The sequence below is a fragment of the Vulpes vulpes genome, chromosome 1, assembly GCF_048418805.1.
Source record: "Vulpes vulpes isolate BD-2025 chromosome 1, VulVul3, whole genome shotgun sequence".
Classification (NCBI taxonomy): domain Eukaryota; kingdom Metazoa; phylum Chordata; class Mammalia; order Carnivora; family Canidae; genus Vulpes; species Vulpes vulpes.
Window position 1 is genome coordinate 126,262,600 of NC_132780.1, and position 21,955 is coordinate 126,284,554.

The 21,955-nt window shown below is 36.7% G+C and overlaps 1 protein-coding gene across 12 annotated transcripts in view; it reads right to left on the reverse strand.

Moving 5' to 3' along the window:
• LRCH3 (leucine rich repeats and calponin homology domain containing 3) overlaps positions 1–21,955 on the reverse strand; it is a 115,083-nt gene that overhangs the window by 45,015 nt on the left and 48,113 nt on the right. For all 12 annotated transcript variants that reach the window (XM_072727442.1, XM_072727674.1, XM_072727375.1 and 9 more), the window contains exons 4-8: positions 19,671–19,776; positions 15,034–15,170; positions 13,786–13,895; positions 2,809–2,902; positions 1,644–1,764 (exon numbers count right to left, since the gene is read on the reverse strand). In XM_072727442.1, the coding sequence (XP_072583543.1) occupies positions 1,644–1,764; positions 2,809–2,902; positions 13,786–13,895; positions 15,034–15,170; positions 19,671–19,776 (568 nt within the window). The remainder of the gene's footprint in view (positions 1–1,643; positions 1,765–2,808; positions 2,903–13,785; positions 13,896–15,033; positions 15,171–19,670; positions 19,777–21,955) is intronic.

Genomic DNA, 21,955 nt, shown 5'->3' on the forward strand with positions numbered 1-21,955 from the left:
AGACTCTTAATTATAGAGAACAAACTAATGGTTACCAGAGGGGAGGTTGGGTGGAGGGATGGGTTAAATAGATGATGGGGACTAAAGGAGTGTACTTGTGAAAAGCACAGGATGATGTATGGAAATACTGAATTACTACACTGTACATCTGAAACTAATACAGTATTGTATGTTAAGTAGCTGGAATTACAAAGAAGATGAAAGCTCTTCTCAGATGGACTTCTAGAAAAATAAAAAAATACTTCCCTTATACCTAGCCTTCAATATTTAAACATTAGGATTTGGGGGGCACTTGGATGGCTCTGCTGGTTAAGCATCAAACTCTTGATCTCAGATCAGATCTTGATCTCAGGGTTATGAGTTCAAGCCCCATGCTGGGCTCCACACTGGGTGTGGAACCTACAGTAACTAACTAACTAACTAACTAACTAGCTAAAATTAGGATTTGGGAATTCAAACTAAACAAGATTGAATACAATGTTAAAATCAAGAGTCTTCCTACAAGGAAGCTTCCTATAAGAAGCTCAAACAAACAGAAATAGCCCTGCTTGTTAATGAACTATAAAAAAAACTATAATTAAGAAAAATATTTAAATTACAGATTTTTAAATACCAAAATAAAGAAAACTTAGATTCAGATGCCCTTGAAGAATACAATTCAAGATAATGAAAAGGTAAATGTCAAGAAATGCAGTGAATTCCTGTAAGTGGTCAAATAATGACCACAGAGAGAATCTTAGAAAAGGAGAAGAGTACTTCAAAAGAGAATCACAATGAAATCAAGATTAGCAAAGATCTATTCCGGGTAAACTATCTTTTATGAAGTTTGCTCCCAAAACAAAAATAATAAGGAAACACTGTATTTTATCTGCAAGCTTGAAAACGGGGAAATTAAAATTTAATTCCATTGGAAAACAACTTTTTTCCAATCTTGTGAGAAGAGGAAGTCTTTAAAAGAAGCACTGGAGGGGTGCCTGGGTGGCTCAATCAGTAGAGCATTTGACTCTTGATCTCAGGGTTGTAAGTTTCAGCCCTAAGCTGCATGTAGAGATTACTTAAAAATAAAATAAAATAAAATAAATCTTTATTCCATTTTTTATACTTTTTAAAAAAATTTTATTTATTTAGTCCTGAGAGACAGAGAGAGAGAGACAGAGAGAGAGAGAAAGAGAGAGAGAGGCAGAGACACAGGTAGAGGGAGAAGCAGGCTCCATGCAGGGAGCCTGACGTGGGACTCAATCCCGGGTCTCCAGGATCAGGCCCTGGGCTGAAGGCAGCGCTAAAGTGCTGAGCCACGTGGGCTGCACCTCCCGCCTTTTTTAAAATAAAATCTTGGGTGCCTGGATGGTTCAGTTGGTTACGCATCTGCCTTCAGCTCAGGTCATGATCCCAGAGTCCTGGGATGGATCCCATGTCAGGCTCCCTGCTCAGTGGCAAGTCTGCTTCTCCCTCTCTCTCTGCCCCTCCCCTCTATGTGTATGTGCTCTCTTTCTCAAATAAAATAAATAAATAAAAACAAAACAAAACAAAACAAAACAAAACAAAACAAAACAAAAGAAGAGCTGGAGAGGATGTGAAAATGAACACTTAAAAATGCCAGAGTGACTATGAAGACTCCAGCTACAGTCGGGAGTACCACTCACCTCCACCATTTGTTACTACTAAACTGCTGCGAGTCTCCTGGTACTGACTTTCTCTTCGAAGTCTTTGTTCCTTAGTGATTTCTGCTACTCGAAGAGGCAGATCTGAAAATTCATCTGTAGGCTTAGAAAAAAAAAAAAAAAGCAGCAACATTTAAACACATTTCAAACTTTAGACAATATTGAAAGCATGAATATAATATAAACTCACTAAAATTTATATTTAAGAAGAAACAGCAAAAAAGTTCTGGAGATGAATAGTAGTGACGGTTTCTCAACAACACGAATATACTTAATGTCACTGAAATGTACACTAAAAATGGTACATTTTATGTTATGTATATTTTACCACAATTAAAAAAAAAGATGGAAGGCTATATATTACTCTACAAATAGGAATTTAAAGTATCTACATATATATATCTGCATGGATACAGATACGATTATATACACACCCCCTCACGCATACACAAGCAATTCCAAATTACAAATAGGCCGTGGTCTAAAGTTAATTTGCATTGGAATGAATGAAATAATGTTACAAATGAGAGGTTATCGATCTCATTAACAAAAGCTTATTTCATCATTTAACCCAATTTAGAGCTAAAATATCCTACCTTCTAACTTAAAAAAGGGAAGTATAATAATAAACACAAGAGAAAAAGGAAAAAAAAAAGAGAAAAAGGATATAATTAGCTAAGAAAATTATTTATCTTGAGCATGTTAATAGTCTTCACTAAGGTTCCTGTCTCATTACCCACAAGACTGCAGTCCTATTTTCTTACCTTGTAGCACCCCTTCTAGCACCTCTGCTCAAGGTGACCCAGCCCTGCAAACTTTAGGCTTCAGGTGTAATTGGCTCAGTTCCTATTTGGCTTTCAATGATATTAAAGTATTTATACAAAACAGTAAGGTAATAAACATGTAACACACATGGTGAAAAGACAGCAACACAATTATCAGAATAGAAAAAAAGACAGAAACAGAATATCATTTCTGGATGGTAACACTCTGTGGGATTTGTACCCGTTCCTTGCTTTTCTATGTCGTTCCTTGCTTTTCTATGTTTTATGTAATGAGAAATTGAATCCAATTAAGATACTTTCCATTTTCATCATATTATCTCTTAATTAGGAGTTACAACATGCAGAATAGAAAAAACACTTACTTCATTCCCTGACCATCTCTTATCACCACTGTCCACACTATTGAAACCTGAATCAAGAGCTCCATAAGGGCGACCTGAGTACAGTTCTTCATGGCTGCCAAAAAACAGACTCTAGTTGTTACCGGATAGTTTGAGGTTTTTTGTTTTGTTTTCTGATTATTTATTTATTCATTCATTCATTCATTCATTCATTCATTCATGAGACACACTGAGAGAGGCAGTGACACAGGCAGAGGGAGTCACAGGCTTCCCACGGGGAGCCTGATGTGTGACTCAATCCCGGGACCTGAGCCGGAAGGCAGATGCTCAACCACTGAGCCACCCAGGCGTCCAGTTTGAGGTTTTAAAAATTAACATTTGAAATAAATTAAATGCAATTTTACTAATTAACATTGCCATGGCACTTAGTGTTTTAACTTAATTAGAATTAAATGGGCGTTCTTTTGACTTTTTAATATGAAAAATTCCAAACTAAAATAAATAGAATAGTATAATGTGTACTAGTATACTTAACTAATATAATAGCACTCGTCCAGTTTTAAAAAATAATCAACACTGCCATTCTTCATTCATCTATGCTTCTGACCCATTTACCATGCCTCCCAATGAAGGCCTTGAACTCACTGCCCAGAGGTAGAGACCTGAGCTAAAATCAAGAGTCAGACACTTAACCAACTGAGCCACAAAGGTGCACCCGCTCCCCCTTAAATCTCTCTTTTTTTAAGACAGAGAGAGTGAGTAGGGGAGGGACAGAGGGAGAGAGAGAAAATCTTAAGCAGGCTCCACACAGCATGGAACCCGACACAGGGCTCAATTTCATGACCCTGAGATCATGACCTGAGCCAAAATCAAGAGTCGGATTTAACTGACTGAACCACCCAGGTGCCCCCAACAGAATTTTTATTTATTATTATTTTTTATTTATTTTTTATTTTTTAATTTTTTTCCCAACAGAATTTTTATTTTATTTTTTTTTTAATTTTTATTTTATTTATTTATGATAGGCACACAATGAGAGAGAGAGAGGCAGAGACACAGGCAGAGGGAGAAGCAGGCTCCATGCACCGGGAGCCCGACGTGGGATTCGATCCCGGGTCTCCAGGATCGCACTGTGGGCCAAAGGCAGGCGCTAAACCGCTGCGCCACCCAGGGATCCCCAGAATTTTTAAAGGTAAAATTCATATGCAGTGAAATGCACACGCTTTAGCTATATATTTGACAAATGAATACGTCTTTGTAATATACATCTCTATCAGGTTATAGGACATTTCTACTTTGCCAGAAAATTCCCACACATCCCTTTCCTAGTCAATTCTCCTTACCATGTGCTCTTAAGAGATAATCACTATTCTGACTACTCTGATTTTTTCACTTTAAATTAGTATGGAAGGCAGAATAACACTCACCAAAGATGTCTAATATCTAATCCCTGGAACCCATAAATATGTTACTCTACATGGCAAAGGGAAACTACGGTTGAAAGTAAAAGTAAGGTTGTTAATCAGCTGATTTTAAAACAGGGAAATTATTGTAAACTATCTGAATGGGCTCAATGTAATCAAAAGGGTCCTTAGCCCAGAAATTGCACTGCTGGGGATTTACCCCAAAGATACAGATGCAGTGAAATGCCGGGACACCTGCATCCCAATATCCACAAGAGCCACAATGTCCACAAGAGCCAAACTGTGGAAGGAGCCTCGGTGTCCATCAAAAGATGAATGGATAAAGAAGATGTGGTCTATGTATACAGTGGAATATTACTCAGCCATTAGAAACGACAAATACCCACCATTTGCTTTGACGTGGAGGGACCTGGAGGGTATTATCCTGAGTGAAATAAGTCCATCGGAAAAGGACGAACTTATATGGTCTCATTTATTTGGGGAATATAAAAATTAGTGAAAGGGAATAAAGGGAAAGGAGAGAAAATGAATGAAAATATCAGTGAGGGTGATAAAACATGAGAGACATCTAACTGGGAAATGAACAAGGGGTAGTGGAAGGGGAGGTGGGCGGGGGGTTGGGGTGACTGGCTGACGGGCACTGAGAGGGGCACTTGGCAGGATGAGCACCGGGTGTTATGCTATATGTTGGCAAATTGAACTTCAATTAAAAAATAATAATAAAAGGAAAAAAAAGGGTCCTTAGAAGCACAATAGGGAGGGAGAAGAGGAGGTCAGTAAGATACAATGCTGGCTTGAAGAGGATTCTTGGTTAAGAGTCAAGGAATGCAAACAGCTTCTCTCTAGAAGTGAAACGTATCCTACTCCAAACCTACAATAAAGAACAAAGCTCTGCCAGCATCTTGATTTTAGCCCGATGAGTCCAAGACTTAGACTTCTACCTACAAAACCATAAGATAATAAATGCGTGTTTAAAAATCTAAGTTTGTGGTAATTTGTTATGGCAGCAATGAAAACCTATTACAATTAGTTTTCTCTCTTTCTGTCTCAATAAATAAATAAAATCTTAAAAAAAAAAAAAAGAAAAAGGGGGTAGCCCAATGGTGCAACGGTTTAGTGCCGCCTATGGCCCAGGGTGTGATCCTGGAATTCCAGGATTGAGTCCCACATCGGGCTCCCTGCATGGAGCCTGCTTCTCCCTCTGCCTGTGTGTGTCTCTGCCTCTCTCTCTCTCTGTCTCAATAAATAAATAAAATCTTTAAAAATTTTTTTTAAAAAATTAGTTTTGCTTATTCTGGAACTTAAAAAATAGAATATGTAATTTTTTTAACCTGGCTTTTTTTGCTCAGCACCGTGTCAGTGAAATTCTTCTTGATGGTTTTAATATTTTCAAGTAGATTGGATAAATTATTTGCTAAGTATAGGCATAACTTAAAAAAAACCAAACACCTACTGATCTGTTTTTGAAAGTAGCTATACAATTTTGCATTCATATTAGCAATATATTTGAGTTCCAGCTGCCAACACTTGTGTTGTCCATCTTTAATTTTAGCTATTCAGCTGAGTGAAAAGTAGTATCTCACTGTAGTTTTAATTAGTGTTTCTCTGATGACTAATGATATTGAGTACCATTTTGTGTGGGTTTTGGCCATTCATTTATCTTCTTTTTGTGAAAAACGTCCATTCCTTTGCCCATTTCTAAATACATCAGTAATCTCAAGAATGGTTTGCTAAGAAGCCAGACACAAAACACTACATAATGCTTGATTTCATTTATATGAAACTGAAGAAAATGCAAAAACTGACCAAGAGCAAATTAGTAGTTGCCTGGCAATGAGTGAAGGGGAAAGCACTTATCTACTGTAAAGGGGCACACAGGTGATGAAAATGCTATCTATCTTGACTGTGTCGGTAATTTCATGATTGGATCCATTTACCAAAATTCACTGAACTGCACACTTAAAATGGACAAATGTTATGATTTGTAAATTATATCTCAATAAAGCTGTTAAAAATCTGCCAAATTCTTTTGTCAAAGTGAATGTCCTATTTTACAATTCTGTAAGCAGTGTATGAGAGTACTGGTTACTCCACAACCCCACTAAACTTCTAGTGTTGTCAGTTTTAATTTTAGTCATTCTAGTAGGTGTGTAATAATGTCTAGTACACTAATTTACATTTCCATGATGATTAATGATGTTGAGCACTTTTTTGGGTGTTTATTGGTTATTTGTATATCTTTCTTTGTCAAATAATCAAGTCTTTTGTCCAATTTTTAATTGGGTTGTTTTTTAGCATTAAATAAAAATGCTCAGGGATGCTTGGGTGGCTCAGTGGTTCAGCATCTGCCTTGGGTTCAGGGCGTGATTCTGGAATCCTGGGATCGAGTTCCACATCGGGCTCCCTGCATGGAGCCTGTTTCTCCCTCTGCCTGTGTCTCTGCTTCTCTCTCTCTCTCATGAATAAATAAATAAAATCTTAAAATAAATAAATAAATATGCTCTGATTATGAAGATCCAAAAATACAGGTACCTTCTGGCTATCTTCCTTATTTTCTTATCCTCCCTCATTAAAGATTATTTAGCAAAAAAAGTCTCTCAGCAGAATTCTAAAATTACTTTTCTAGCAGTTCCTGGCTGGTTTAGTTGGAAGAGCATGTGACTCTTGATCTGGGGGGCCATGAGTTTGAGCCCCATGTTGGATGAAGAGATTACTTAAACTAAAAAATAATAAAATTACTTTTCTAAAAGTTAATTTCTCCCAACTTTTTACTTTGGAAAAATTCCTATCTATTTAAGAGTTAGGAAAATAAATAAATATCCATTTGCCCTTCCTCTATATTTCCCAATTATTATTGAAATAAAATATTTTATTAATATTATCTATGTGAGAGGTCTGCTTTTATACTCGTTTTAGAGTCCAGATCTTATGCATAGGTACTGTAAATGTTTTATCACAGCAAAGTCAGGCCAAGGTGCCTAATTTTAAAAGCTTTCTAATGAAATTATACATTGAGCCACAGTTAAAAAACTCTGCAGCTGCCAAAAAGAAGTATGTATATTTCAAGATTTACTGAAAAATATTTTAAAATATTATTATTTTTTTCCAATAAAGATTTTCCAATTTCTAGAGGATACTGTTCTATAATAATGTTTATTTTATCAAGCGGCCAGTTGAAATAAGCCTAAATTTACTGTGATATTTTTCAAGTGGGTAACATAAACAGAATTAATAGAATCTTTGCATTAAGCTATCATTTTATTTTTTGTTATTTTTTAAAAGATTTTATTTATTTATTAACAAAGAGAGAGAGGCAGAGGATATAGGCAGAGGGAGTAACAGGCTCCCTGTGGGGAGTCCAGTGCGGGACTCGATCCCAGGACCCTGGGATCACGACCTGAGCAGAAGGCAGATGATCAACCACTGAGCCACCCAGGCATCCCCAAACTATTATCTACTTATCTCCTTTATTTGTTACTTTCACATACTTTCTCAGAGTTTAAACTGATAAGAAAATGTGAGGCATATGGGGCTACCAACTCTTGAGTTTCCTCAGGATTTTCTTTGATTGATTTTTAAATTTTATTTATTTATTTATTTATTTATTTTTATTTATTTATGATAGTCACAGAGAGAGAGAGAGAGAGAGGCAGAGACACAGGCAGAGGGAGAAGCAGGTTCCATGCACTGGGAGCCCGACGTGGGATTCGATCCCGGGTCTCCAGGATCACGCCCCGGGCCAAAGGCAGGCACTAAACCGCTGCGCCACCCAGGGATCCCTGATTTTCTTCATTTTAGAACTTTAAAAAAATTTTTTTTTTTATTTTTTATTTATTTATGATAGTCACAGAGAGAGAGAGAGGCAGAGACACAGGCGGAGGGAGAAGCAGGCTCCATGCACCGGGAGCCTGATGTGGGATTCGATCCCGGGTCTCCAGGATCACACCCTGGGCCAAAGGCAGGCGCCAAACCGCTGCGCCACCCAGGGATCCCCGTTTTAGAACTTAAAGTCCTGTGTCCCAGGAAAACTTTAGGCACAAGCAAACCAGGACAGATGTTCACCCAATGTATAAATATGACCTTCAGGAGGCCTAGCAGAGTTCAGCCATGCTCCAGCTATGCCCTGTCAGAAACTCTAATCTCCTTAATAAACCACCTAGCATAACATGGACTCAAATGTATAAGTGTCTTTTCTTTGAGTCAGGCAGTGAGGAGCATAAAACACGGCCATTTTTATAGTTTAACAGATCTGGACTGACAACTTGGCACCATCATTTACTAGCTATGTGACTTCAATTAATTTGCTTAACTTCTCTCAACTTCTGTTAAAGGAAAAAAAAAAGAATAACATCTACCTCATAGATTTGCTATATTGAGAAAATACAAGGTAAGGATTTGCACAAATCGTATTACAAAGTACTAAATAAAAGTTATTATTATCATTTCTATGAAGAATGTAGACTTAAGAGCATTTGCTGTTATAACAAGTCACTACATCTGCTTTGTTTGGGTTTAGTTCCCCAAATATTTATTGAATGTCACACAGTGTCCTAGATGCTAGGAATACAAATATGAATGAAGGATGATCATTGTTTCCACCAGCTCAGGCTTGTTGGAGGGAATTAATCCTGTTACTGGGGCTGCAAAAGCAGGACTTTTCTTACCAGTGGCTTAGTTTTGGTTCACTGCCACATTACCATAAATAAATATATCTAATCTGTAATATAAAGCTGGTCAGCAAAAAAGCATAGGTCACTATAGATCACTACTGAAAAATACATATACCATTGTATAAAACTTAAAAGTTATCACAACGGTGCAACTTGCTAAAAAGAAGCTGGAAACATTTACATCTAGAAATGAATATTACCTTTATAAAATGACTTAAGGAAGACTGGGTGTAGTTCTTATATTATGCAAATGTATTTAGAAAGTTACACCTAAGGACTGAAAGTACCACAGCATCTCATTTGTACTGAATACCTGAAGAGCTACAGAATTAATAAGAATTCTCTTTAGCAAGGCAGAACTCTTAGGACTAAATTGGTCCTAAATCATAGCAGACAGCTAATAACTATAATGCCTAATATTTACATGGGACTTTAAGGTCAGCCAAGCACTTTGAATGACCAGGTCATTCAATCCTCAGAACTACTGTTAGGGTATAAATGGGGTAAATAAATACCATGTTGAAGAAACTGAAGTCCAGAGAGATTAAGTGAATTGCCCAATAATAGAGATACTCAACAGTACAGTCTGACTCCATGGCAGCATTTTGAATCAAAGTGCTGCTAACTACAATGCAATTTCACTAATCCATATCTCAACAAAAAAGACATGATGTTACAGTATCACATTCACTGCTGCATGAGGAGTTGAAGGAAATATTTTATGTATATTAAATAAAAAATAATTTCTAGGACTTTTTTTTAGAAGTATTTATGTGTGCATAAATACTTGTATTTATTCATGTGAGACACACAGAGAGAGGCAGAGACATAGGCAAAGGGAGAAGCAGGCTCCCTTTGGGGAGCCCGATGTGGGACTCAATCCCAGGACCCTGGGATCATGGCCTGAGCCAAAGGCAGACGCTCAACCACTGAGCCACCCAGGCATCCCTTTCTAGGACGTTCTAAAACAGTTACAAATGAAGTAACATAACTCCAGAAAAAATGGAAAATATAAAATACAGATCAATCTAGTGAGCATAGTGAGAGATTATTACATGGACTGGAAGACATCAGATCTATAATTACTAATTCCTTTGGAGACATGACATGTTTGTGTTATTTAGACTTTCCATTTTGGATACATTTCTCCATGGACTCAAACCTTTTATTTCTTAGCAAATAGACATACACGTCTCTTCCCAGGCTTTTTTTTTTAAGAAGTTTTACACTTTTAAACTAGGCCAATGGCAGGCGCTAAACCGCTGAGCCACCCAGGGATCCCCAAAGTTCATTATTCTTATATGTGCTAGTGCTTTCTCCTTAGTCTTTGGACATACCCTCACATACATGTCCCCAGTAGTCACCATTAACTGCCTGACACTCAAAGCTCAAAGAGAGCAGTAGCAGTTTATGTTCCTATTCTGGTATTTTAAGAGAGAAAAAATTTTTCTTAGAAAAGATTAACTCAGGCAGCCTGGGTGGCTCAGCGGTTTAGCGCCCCCTCAGCCCAGGGCGTAATCTTGGAGACCCGGGATTGAGTCCCACGTCAGGCTCCCTGCATGGAGCCTGCTTCTCCCTCTGCCTGTGTCTCTGACCCCCCCTCATGAATAAAATCTTGAAAAAAAAAAATAAAAAGAAAAGATTGACTCTAAGGGGGAAAATCAGTTAGTATAGATATAAAAGCTTTATTTGCTGTGCATCTTTCAAGAGTACAGGACTAGAACACACTTAAAGAAAATTTTAAATAGGAAAAACAAAACTTTTTTTGATAAGACCAGAGTTCTCCATCTAAGCAATTTACTGAGGTAGGAGAAAAAGACTTGAAGAAAGACAGGATATAATAGAGAAAATTTAAAAATCCTTGGCATTATGCTTTGGGTCCCTTCATAATCTCCCTACTGTCAAAGTCATTTCTCTAAGAGAGGCCTAGATCTAGCACAGAGTATGCCAGACCTAATCCCTAATCCCCATGCCAGACCTGTCAAAACCTTTTATGTCTTCCTTAACATCACATCCCTGCTTTGGGTCTTCTCAGAGTTAAAAATGTTAGGACTGAGACACTCTTGTAGGAATCTTTTATGGGTATGCATGGTATTGGTTAATTTCTCCTTGGTATTTGTATAAATATACTAAAATCTTGAATGACTGTATGCTTAAGCAACCAGATTAGAGTTAGTATTTTAAATACCCTTCGTAGTGTCTGAAACTCTTCAATCTAATAGCTGGATCAAAAACACCCAGAATGTCATTACAAATTTGTTTCTGATCACTTTAAGCCGAGGAAAGTTAGGAGGAGAATAACACTGTGACCAAACTGACTATTCATTCCTTTAATAAATATTTGAGTATCTACTGTGTGTGCTAAATACTCAGCTGAACTAGGGATACAGTGGTGAAGAAGAAAGACAAAATTGGCGGCAAAGGGCAGAAATCAAGTCCCTTTGGAGTAATACTTAAGAAATCAGGTTCTGGGGGTGCCTGAATGGCTCAGTTGGTTAAGCATCTGCTTTTGGCTCAGGTCATGGTCCTGGAGTCCTGGGATCAAGCCCAAGTTGGGCTCCCCACTCAGTGGGGAGTCTGCTTCTCCCTCCCTCTCTCTCTCTGCCTCTACCCAAGCTCATCCTCACTCTCCTGCTCACTCTCTCTCTCAAATAAATAAAATAATTAAAAAATCAGGTTCTGTATTTCTAGATAGCTTAAGATTACTCCTTTATACCATAAACACTTAAGTACTTAATTCTAATCATTTATGATGAAAAAATTTAAACTGTTTAAAATTTAATTGTATTTAAAAAATTTAAAATTTAAACTTAATGCACATTTCCCTTTATTAGAAATGATATACCTAATACACTTTAGGATATTATTGATAAGCATCAATTATTGTACTGTGCTATATATAACAGAACAATAATTTAAAACATTACTGGGGATCCCTGGGTGGCGCAGTGGTTCGGCGCCTGCCTTTGGCCCAGGGCGCGATCCTGGAGACCCGGGATCGAATCCCACATCGGGCTCCCGGTGCATGGAGCCTGCTTCTCCCTCTGCCTGTGTCTCTGCCTCCCTCTCTCTTTCTCTCTGTGACTATCATAAATAAATAATAATAAAAAAAAATTTTTTAAAATAAAACATTACTGAAGGGAACCCTGGGTGGCTCAGCAATTTAGTGCCTGCCTTCCACCCAAGGGCATGATCCTGGAGTCTCGGGATCAAGTCCCGTATCGGACTCCCTGCATGGAGCCTGCTTCTCCCTCTGCCTGTGTCTGTGCCTCTCTCTCTCTCTCTGTGTCTCTCATGAATAAATAAATAAAATCTTAAAAAATAAAATAAAATAAAACATTACTAAAATATGGAGAGTTCTTGGCAAATATGCCTAACGGCATCAAAGGTGCTATGTTTTTAAAGTGTTATTGCTTTTATTTATTTATTTTTTTAAGGTTTTTTTTTTAAAATTTTTTATTTATTTATGATAGTCACACAGAGAGAGAGAGAGAGAGGCAGAGACACAGGCAGAGGGAGAAGCAGGCTCCATGCACCGGGAGCCCGACGTGGGATTCGATCCTGGGTCTCCAGGATCACGCCCTGGGCCAAAGACAGGCGCTAAACCGCTGCGCCACCCAGGGATCCCGTGTTATTGCTTTTAAATATCTTGTTAGAATTATTAAATATAGCATACAGATAAAAAAATGAATATAACAGACACAGCTTTTAAAATGTGAGAAGACATTAATACCCTTTAAAGCCCCCAATACCTCTTTTACATTGTATTTTCCTTCCTCTCAGAGTTATCCGTTAACTTGAATTTTTTAATATGTGTCTGCTTTTAAATTACTTTTTGTACTTTTAACATGTCTGCTTTTAGAAACTCTACCAAAATAGAAATTTGTTCATCTGTTTTTTTTTTTTAAAGCTTTATTTTTTTTTTAAATTTTTTTATTTATGATAGTCACACAGAGAGAGAGAGAGGCAGAGACACAGGCAGAGGGAGAAGCAGGCTCCATGCACCGGGAGCCCGACGTGGGATTCGATCCCAGGTCTCCAGGATTGCGCCCTGGGCCAAAGGCAGGCGCCAAACCACTGCGCCACCCAGGGATCCCTGTTCATCTGTTTTGGACTAGGATACTGAGAAGCTAGCTCATTAGGACTATGCTTTTATTAAAGTAAAATGTGACAAGTTCTAAGTGAAGGCCAAAGGGGTTCTCTTTTGAATAAGGCCTATATGTATTATGGCATCCACACTGAGACATGTATTTTGCCTGTTAAAAAGCCTTTTGAATGTAATTACTGCTAGTTAACATCGTTCCAGATGGTTGGGAATGCCAAGGAGAGATAACCTTTTAAGTTAGGTGTCATGTAGATGAAGGATGCATAAACTAAAGGATCCTGAAATGACATTAATGGTCATCAAATCCAACCTCTTTAGTCCCTAAAGAAAAAATGAACCTCCAAAAGTTTGAATGACTTGCTTTAAGTTACAGATTTAGTTAACAGAAATTTAATGCTAACAAGGTTAGCATTCAAGTCACTTAGACCATTGGTTTTCAAGTCAGGATCCCTCGGGGAATATTTGGCAATGTCTGGAGCCCTTTTTGTTAGTCACACTGGGAGACATTCCTGGCTACAGAAGCCAGGAATACTGATAAACATCTTCCAATGTACAGGACAGCTTCCCACAACAAAGAATTATCTTCCCCAAAATATCAACACTGCTGAGGTAGAGAAACGCTTAGAACTACACTTTGTCAGATCTCTGGAATCAACTGTTTACTTAATATAAACATTCTGAGAAAAACAGTATCAGAATAGGTTATTTCCCTTTAGTTAAACATTCAGGTAGATTTATGGATCCATTTTGATTCCCTATGAGATGGAATACATTAAATAAAAAAATAGAATATACTCACCAGGAGCCAAAACCCAAGGGTCTCCTATCATAATCTGGCAGATCTGGAGCAATCTTACAAGCCTGTATGTTCAGGTACTTAAAAATGTGGATTTTGCCTTTTATACATATCTAAAAAAAGTAACATATTTGAGTTACCTACTTAACTTATTGTTATATATGAGTAACAGGTTATTACTCATTACTCTGAAATAAAATCACAATCAGCTCTTTACTTTTTATATATTTGAAACAAGATATTTCCATCAATTACATAGATATTAAAAATCAAATACTCATTATATTACTTGTTATCTTATGTGTTTAAGTGATATAAATACAGACTTTTTATTTTCTAGTCAAGAATAAATTTCAGTAACATATAAAATAAATAATTTATGATTATAAACATTGATAGAATACCAAAGAAACTTATCACACTGATTAATTAGGCACAGTCAGGGATTCAAAGCATTGTTCCCCACAGATTATACTGACAACTTTTACTTTTAGAAATCCAACAATTATGCACAATTATGTTTTGAATCCTACTTTTTGTAAGGGTTTGAAAAGCAGGAAATGATTAAATATTGAAGTTACACTTCTGTTGACAGAAGTCAAACTATAAATTCTTTAAGATTATGAGATCCTTCTATAGCTATGAAGTTTACTCATAAAGTTTTATAGTTGCTATCCAGAGGCTTGAACAAGACCATCATTAACTGTAGAGTTCAAATGCTACAGTGAAAAATATAGGCTGGTAAAATTCTTCAGATTATGGGATGCCTAGAATCTGTACATAGTCATCTTAGAATTATTATTAAATTGCTTCATATCAGTCACTGATAAATGATCAAACTAAATGAGGAATTTAGGATTTTAGAAAATAAAAAGGTACAAAAATGATCATCAGAAGATGTGCATTGATAATCTTTAGTTCTGAAAGCCAAGTATTTTTATTTGTTTCTAGAATTTACGTTGCCTACATTCGAGTTTCACTAGAAAGAAATTAACTTCAATTTTATTTAAGAACCTTCAAGAACCCCTGAACTTAAAAAATAAGTCAATTTAGTGAAAGGGAAAACACTTCTGGAAACATTACGGGTCCTTCATTCCATTAATTCAGGGCTTCTGAAAGAAGTACATTTGGATGAATCTATTTTAAAAGAACTTCATTTCCAGCAAAAAGATACACGCAGAGAACTTCAAGTTTTAAATTCACCTTTTGTCAAAAAAATTCACCACATACTTCAAATCCACTGGAGCTTACCTGTGCAGGAGGAGACTGCAGTGGATTGTTGTCTAGAGTGATCATCTGCAGGTGCCTGAGGTTCCGATAACAAACAGGGATCGTTGTAATTTTATTGCAAGAGAAGTCTAACCGTATCAAAGGCAACTCTGCAAGCTCTGCAGGGTGATAAAATGGAAATGAACAATTAATGATATTCCAAAGCTAGACACTTTGTACAGGGGTTTCTAGTTAAATATAGTGAATTTAATGTATTTATCTTCATTCTTTCTTAATGAAGAACTGATACTGTGAAATGAAATGTAGTTGCTTACAGATGGGAATATGAGCAAAAAGCAAGCTGTCTGATCCTCACAGAACAAAACTGGAGGTCTGACGCCACAGGAACACAGGCATAAACAACGGATTAGATGATAGTCTGTACAAAGTAGAAGTTAAATGCCTAAGCCCCCAGCCTCAATTCATGCAGCACTACCCCTCTCCAATCACCACAGGAGTCAAGACGTTATTCTTTAGTGAAAGTAAATCAAAAGGCTTTGAACTCAGGAATCTTAGGCACAATGGGAAGTCAGGATGACTTGCCAGTTGGAAATGGAGGATTTGTGGTTTTATTATTTTTATTTTTTTAAAAGATTTATTTATGCATGAGAGACACAGAGAGAGAGAGAGAGAGAGAGGCAGAGACACAGGCAGAGGGAGAAGCAGGATCCATGTAGGGAGCCCGACATGGGACTTGATCCTGGACCTCCAGGATCACGCCCTGGGCCGAAGGCAGGCGCTAAACCGCTGAGCCACCCAGGGATCCCTGGAAATGGAGGATTTAAAAGGAAGTCTACACAGTGAGGAGACCTCAGCACTTTCCTACCCAAACTCCCATCCCATCCCCAGCTCTTGAATGCCAGTAGAGTAGTCAGTCCCCTCTTATCCATGTAGGATATATATTAAGACCCACAGTGGATGCAGGAACTGCAGATAGTACCAAACTCTATATATACTGCGATTTTTCCTATATATACATACATGTATACTTATACATGAAGAAGTTTAATTTATAAATTGGGCATGGTAAGAAATTAACAATAATAACTAATAATAAAATAGAACAATTATAATAGTGTAATTAAAATTATGTCAATGTGGTCTGTCTCTCTCTGCTAGTAAAAGGTAGAATTACCACAGGTACATAAAAAACTAAGCAAATAAAAGAGGAAAACAACAACAAAAGTAAGATATATAAAAAAGAAATATAATCAGAAGGCAGCCAGGGTGGCTCAGCGGTTTAGTGCCGCCTTCAGCCAGGGTGTGATCCTGGAGACCCGGGGGATCGAATCCCACATCGGGCACCCTGCATGGAGCCTGCTTTTCCTTCTGCCTGTGTCTCTACCTCTCTCTCTCATGAGTAAATAAATAAAATCTTAAAAAAAAAAAAAGAAAGAAATATAATCAGAGTACATCAAATGAATTGGCAGGGCACACTATTTGTTTTGAAGATTTTATTTATTTATTTATTTGAGAGACAGAGTGTGCACATCAACATGAGTACAAGCTGGGTGCGGGGGGGGGGGGGGGAATGGGGGAAAGGGAGAAGGAGGCTCCCCACAGAGCAGGAAGACCGATGTAGGGCTCGATCCCAGGGTCCCAAGATCATGACCTAAGCTAAAGGCAGATACTTAACTGAGCCCCTTAGGTGCTCCAGGAACCATAGCTGTAATAGTAACATTTTGATCAAAAGCCATGATAAAACTACACTGGGAAGATAGGAGGAGGGAAGTAAAGGTATGATCGTGATAGTGTGTAAGGAAATTAAATCCTGATCTACTATAACAGGAAGCTGACATAAGTATCAAAACTGAAAAATCCAGCAAAGCTGTTAAAGCACGTCATTTAGAAATATGTCAGCAAATGCCAGTGGAAAGAGTCAAAGGTAGAGAAGGTAAATGATTCTAGACATTAAAACTGGGAAGGTAGAGGGGTGCCTAGATGGCATAGTTGGTTAAGGGTCCAACTCTTGATCTCAGCTCAGGTCATGATCTTAGGGTCATTAGATTGAGTCCCAAGTTGGGCTCCAAGCTCAGCAAGGAATCTGCTTGAAATTCTCTCTCTCTCCTTTTGCCCCTCCCCTGTGCACATGTGCATGCACACACATTCTCTCTCCCAAATAAATAAATCTTCAAAAAAAAAAAAAAAACCCAACTGGGGAGGGGAGGAGGACAGTTGAGAACAGGGGAATGCTATTACTGATTTTGAGCTTTTTATACTCAACTTTCTGAATGATATATATTTTTTTATACTATTTGACTTTCTGAGCAATATATTAATAACAATTAAACTTTAAAATAAAAATGGCAATATAATAAAAGACATACTATTTTATCTACCAAATTGGAATATGTTAGAGACCACCAATTAATGAACATGAACTTCCACACTAACTTAGGTAGCTATTGGAATAAAGCTTTCTTGCCATGCAGTTTAGCTACATATGTTAAGAGTACAAGATAAGCTGATAGAAAATCATTTAAAACTATTTGTGTGCTGAGTGAAGTAGGACAAACATTATATGTTCTCATTCATTTGGGGAATATAAATAATAGTGAAAGGGAATATAAGGGAAGGGAGAAGAAATGTGTGGGAAATATCAGAAAGGGAGACAGAACATAAAGACTCCTAACTCTGGGAAACGAACTAGGGGTGGTGGAAGGGGAGGAGGGCGGGGGGTGGGGGTGAATGGGTGACGGGCACTGAGGGGGGCACTTGACGGGATGAGCACTGGGTGTTATTATGTATGTTGGCAAATTGAACACCAAAAAAAAAAAAAAATTATTATAAAAAAAATAAAATAAAATAAAACTATTTGTGTGACTCACTTTTTCCTTGGTAACACACATTTAAAATTAGAGAAATAAATTAGATGATAAAACTTTCAGACTGTAATTGTCCTCTAAAACTCTGAATTTTCATTTTCACTAAAATCCCAATGTTTTCATTAATTTACTTTACATTAAGTCTGTATTATTACATTAGTAAGCCTTTAAAAATCAATCACAGTAGGTGAGTCCTGTGTAGAAGGATAATCCTAGACAGAAATTTGGGGTTCTAAGGCCTGTGCCATGATTTGGTCAGTTCTGCTGGGGCCTTCATTCACATCCCTGAGGAGACAGAAAGTAGACCTAGGAGGAAATGAGGAAGGGCTCTGAAAATAAAAGGTGTAAAGTTACTGGGCAAGCAACTGAGAGGAAAGCTATGCAGGATTTTGGCTAGTGTTGACTGCAGTAAGTGTGTAAAAGTGGACTGAGGGACGCCTGGGTGGCTCAGCGGTTGGGGGCCTGCCTTTGGCTCAGGTCGTGATCCCGTGCTCTGGGACCGAGTCCCACATCTGGCTGCCTGCGAGGAGCCTGCTTCTCCCTCTGCCTATGTCTCTGCTTCTCTCTCTGTGTGTGTGTGTCTCTCATGAATAAATAAATACATCTTAAAAAAAAAAAAAGTGGACTAAAAAATCACTTATTGAGACATTTTGATATCCAAAATGTCAAAGTCACACTAGCATATGTTAGAACTTAAAATCATACTGGATCATACTGGTGTTAACATTTGGATTCCACAGTGAAGCAAAAATTTCCTTAGTTATTAATTGAGTATTTACTATATACTATAAGTCATGCTTTGTAGAAGAACCCAGAGCATCATGGTCATGAAAATGCCTTCTAAAGGATACAGGTAAGGGAAAGTGGATGGGAGGATAGATGACACAGGAGTTGCCAGGAGGTGATAACTACTATAGCTGGATGATTCGCTGCTCTCATTTATATATGAAATTTTCCATAATAAAATTAAATATATACTCTGATCTAATAAAATAATAGTTCTCCCCATTTTCATTTCCTTTTACAGCTTCTTTCATGAATTTGTATTTTGAAAGATTAATTATACTTAATGTGTTTAATCCTTTTTATCATTCAGATACATTTACCAGAGCCTACAGTGAATCTATGATAACCAACCTCCTAGTACTCCATTCATTATTCATTCTACACATCACTTCCAACCATTAATTAGCCTCTATCTGAACATTTCCAGGGAAAGATAAAGTAATTAAGTTCAAGTCAAGTCCATTTTTAGTCACTGCAAATTGTAGGAATGTTTTTCATTATGCTAAACTATTTCCTTTCAAAACTATGATATATTTCTCCCAAGTAGTTGCACTTACTGAAACTTCCAGGGACTCTACCTTGAGTTATTAATTCTGTAAAATCTAAAAATACAATCACTGGTTAATAGTTACTGGAATTTTTCAATGAAGAATCTAACTTTTATTTTTATTTATTTATTTTTAAAGTATTTTATTTATTTATTCATGAGAGACACAGAGAGAAAGAGAGAGGCAGAAACATAGGCAAAGGGAGAAGCAGACTCCATGCAGGAAGCCCGATGTGGGACTCAATCCAGGGACTCGGGGGTCATGCCCTGCACCAAAGGCAGATGCTCAACCGCTGAGCCACCCAGGCATCCCTACAAATCTAACTTTTAAAATCCACAAGGAAATGATAACATATAGTAATTGAACCATTATATCTCAAACACTGGTTGTAACTCTTAAGCATTTTTGCCTTGTACCTAGACATCTTTTAAACAAAAAAATTATTTCCCAGTTTTCTTACCTTCAGGCAAACGTACTAAGTGATTTCTTCTTACATTAAGGTCTCTCAAGGCCTCCAAATTACCAATTTGGGAAGGTACTGTTTGAATTTCATTGCAGCTCACATCCTGTATTAAAAAAAATACAAAGAATTGTTCTAATATTACAAACTCGCCTGCTTTAAACCACGTGTAGAATGAAGTTTGATAATACCTGTGGTCTATTTTAATTGTAAAAAAAAAAAAATTCTGTGTTCAAGAATAATTCCACAGTCTGTACTAGCATTTAATTCTAAGAACTTATAGGCTGCTGACTGATTTTATACATTTTTATATTGATCTACACTAATTTTATGAGTAGAACAAAAATTAATGACTTATGTGTGGACAGGAGGCCTAGTATCAGATCAAATGAAAATTCTAGTGAAAAGGTAATTTAGAAAAAAGTATAGAAACATCTATTCAAGACAATATTTTATTTTATGAGTGTTCTAATGAAACCAGAAGAAAAAACAATGATAAAAATTATAATGAAAAAATTAATTGAAAGGAAATTATATTTTCAAAATAACAGCTTGCTTGCTCAAGAATATAAAATAAAAATGCATTGAAGATGACTCAATTCTTTATTAAACTAAAAGTGAGGGGAAAAAATAATAAAGTACATATAACTCATAGGCCATGGAAAAGATATTGCCTTATTGGCATTGATCAAGCTGGTACCAATACATGTTTTATGTAGGCCTTTTGGTATCTTGGTCAAAGCTTGATTCCACTGATTCTGATAAGAGACTGACCACAGATTCCAAGAGCGACAAATTCAGAATTCCATAATTCTGAAACCAGCCAGAAAAATGTATAAATCTATGTGTAACAGCAGGAAGTTGTTTAGGTTAACAAAAGCTCCAAATGCCACACTAACACTTAGAACTCCTCCAGTATATGAGTAAAAAGACAATTTTAATAGACTATTATAAAAGACCACTTACCAAAAACTTCAATAAGCTTCAAACATTATTTTTAAGTTTTCCCATAATATTCTTAAAGAAAATATTATTTTTACTTTTCCTAACAATTAATGACTGAAGTAGAATCAGTAGCTATGTTCTTAGTCCAATGCTCTGAGTATCAAAGTTAAAAGGAAAAGAAGTTGAAAGGATAGGGAAAATTGAGCATGAGCCAGAAGGTAACAGTAATCTCTAATATTTCTCTCAAGAGAATATTATATATATATTATATATATATCTCAAGATATAAAATGTATATCTTGAAAGACAAAAGTTTACTCTCTCTTAAAAATGAAGGGAAATATAGGTGCCTGGCTGGCTCAGTTGAAGGACCATGTGACTCTTGAACTTGGGGTTGTTAGTTCAAGCCTCATCGGGTGTAGAGATTACTTAAATAAATAAACTTTAAAAAAAGAAGAAGGGAAATAAAAGGAAGAAGCAATAAAAATGTTGTGAGAACATGTTCTATCACGTGGGAATCAGGAGCTTTGGGATTATTAATTCTCACTCTGACACAAACTATTCGTATGACTGAGGTTATCAATTTACCTCTTTTGTAGAAAGCTAAAAGCTCCTTCTACAAGACATATCTTTCAGGTATTTATGACTTGATAAGCAGAAAGAGAAAGTTTAAATGATTTGAAAACCAGAATCTGAATCACAAGTAAAATTAATATTAATTCATGGTAATAACCCAAGTTCTGAACAAATGCTAACATACAAATATTTTGGACCTTATATCCTAGATATAATTGCTTCTAAATAAATAGTGGTTTAGTATCTAGACTTCAGATTTAATATATTTGTGAATTTTTGCATGTGACCTTTTATATTCATAATCCACCTGAAAAAAAAGAAAGAGCTAATGTGTGGTCCAGTTAAATTATATTTATTTTTTGTTTATGATGTCTATCTTTGTTAATAATCCTACGTGGAACTATCCTCCCAAATCTCAATGGATAGGATATAATTGGACTTTATCATTTCAGAAATATGAAACATGGGCTCTGAAGTTAAGGTAGACTGGTTTCAAATTCTACTTCAATTATGGACCTTGGGCAAATTACTTATCTAAGTGCTACTTTCCTCAGCTGTAGTATGATGATAATTATAATACCTAATTCATAATGTTACTGTGGTGATTACAGGGGAAAAGTCTCATTCCCACGCCTAGAACATAAGTACTAAAGAGTAACAACGAGTGGTAAATGAAAGTTAAGCTTCTTAGAAAACATAAGACAGCAAAGAATAGCTTACTTTAGAGAGGGAGAGAGGTGCTAGAGATAGCATGTCAGGCAAAA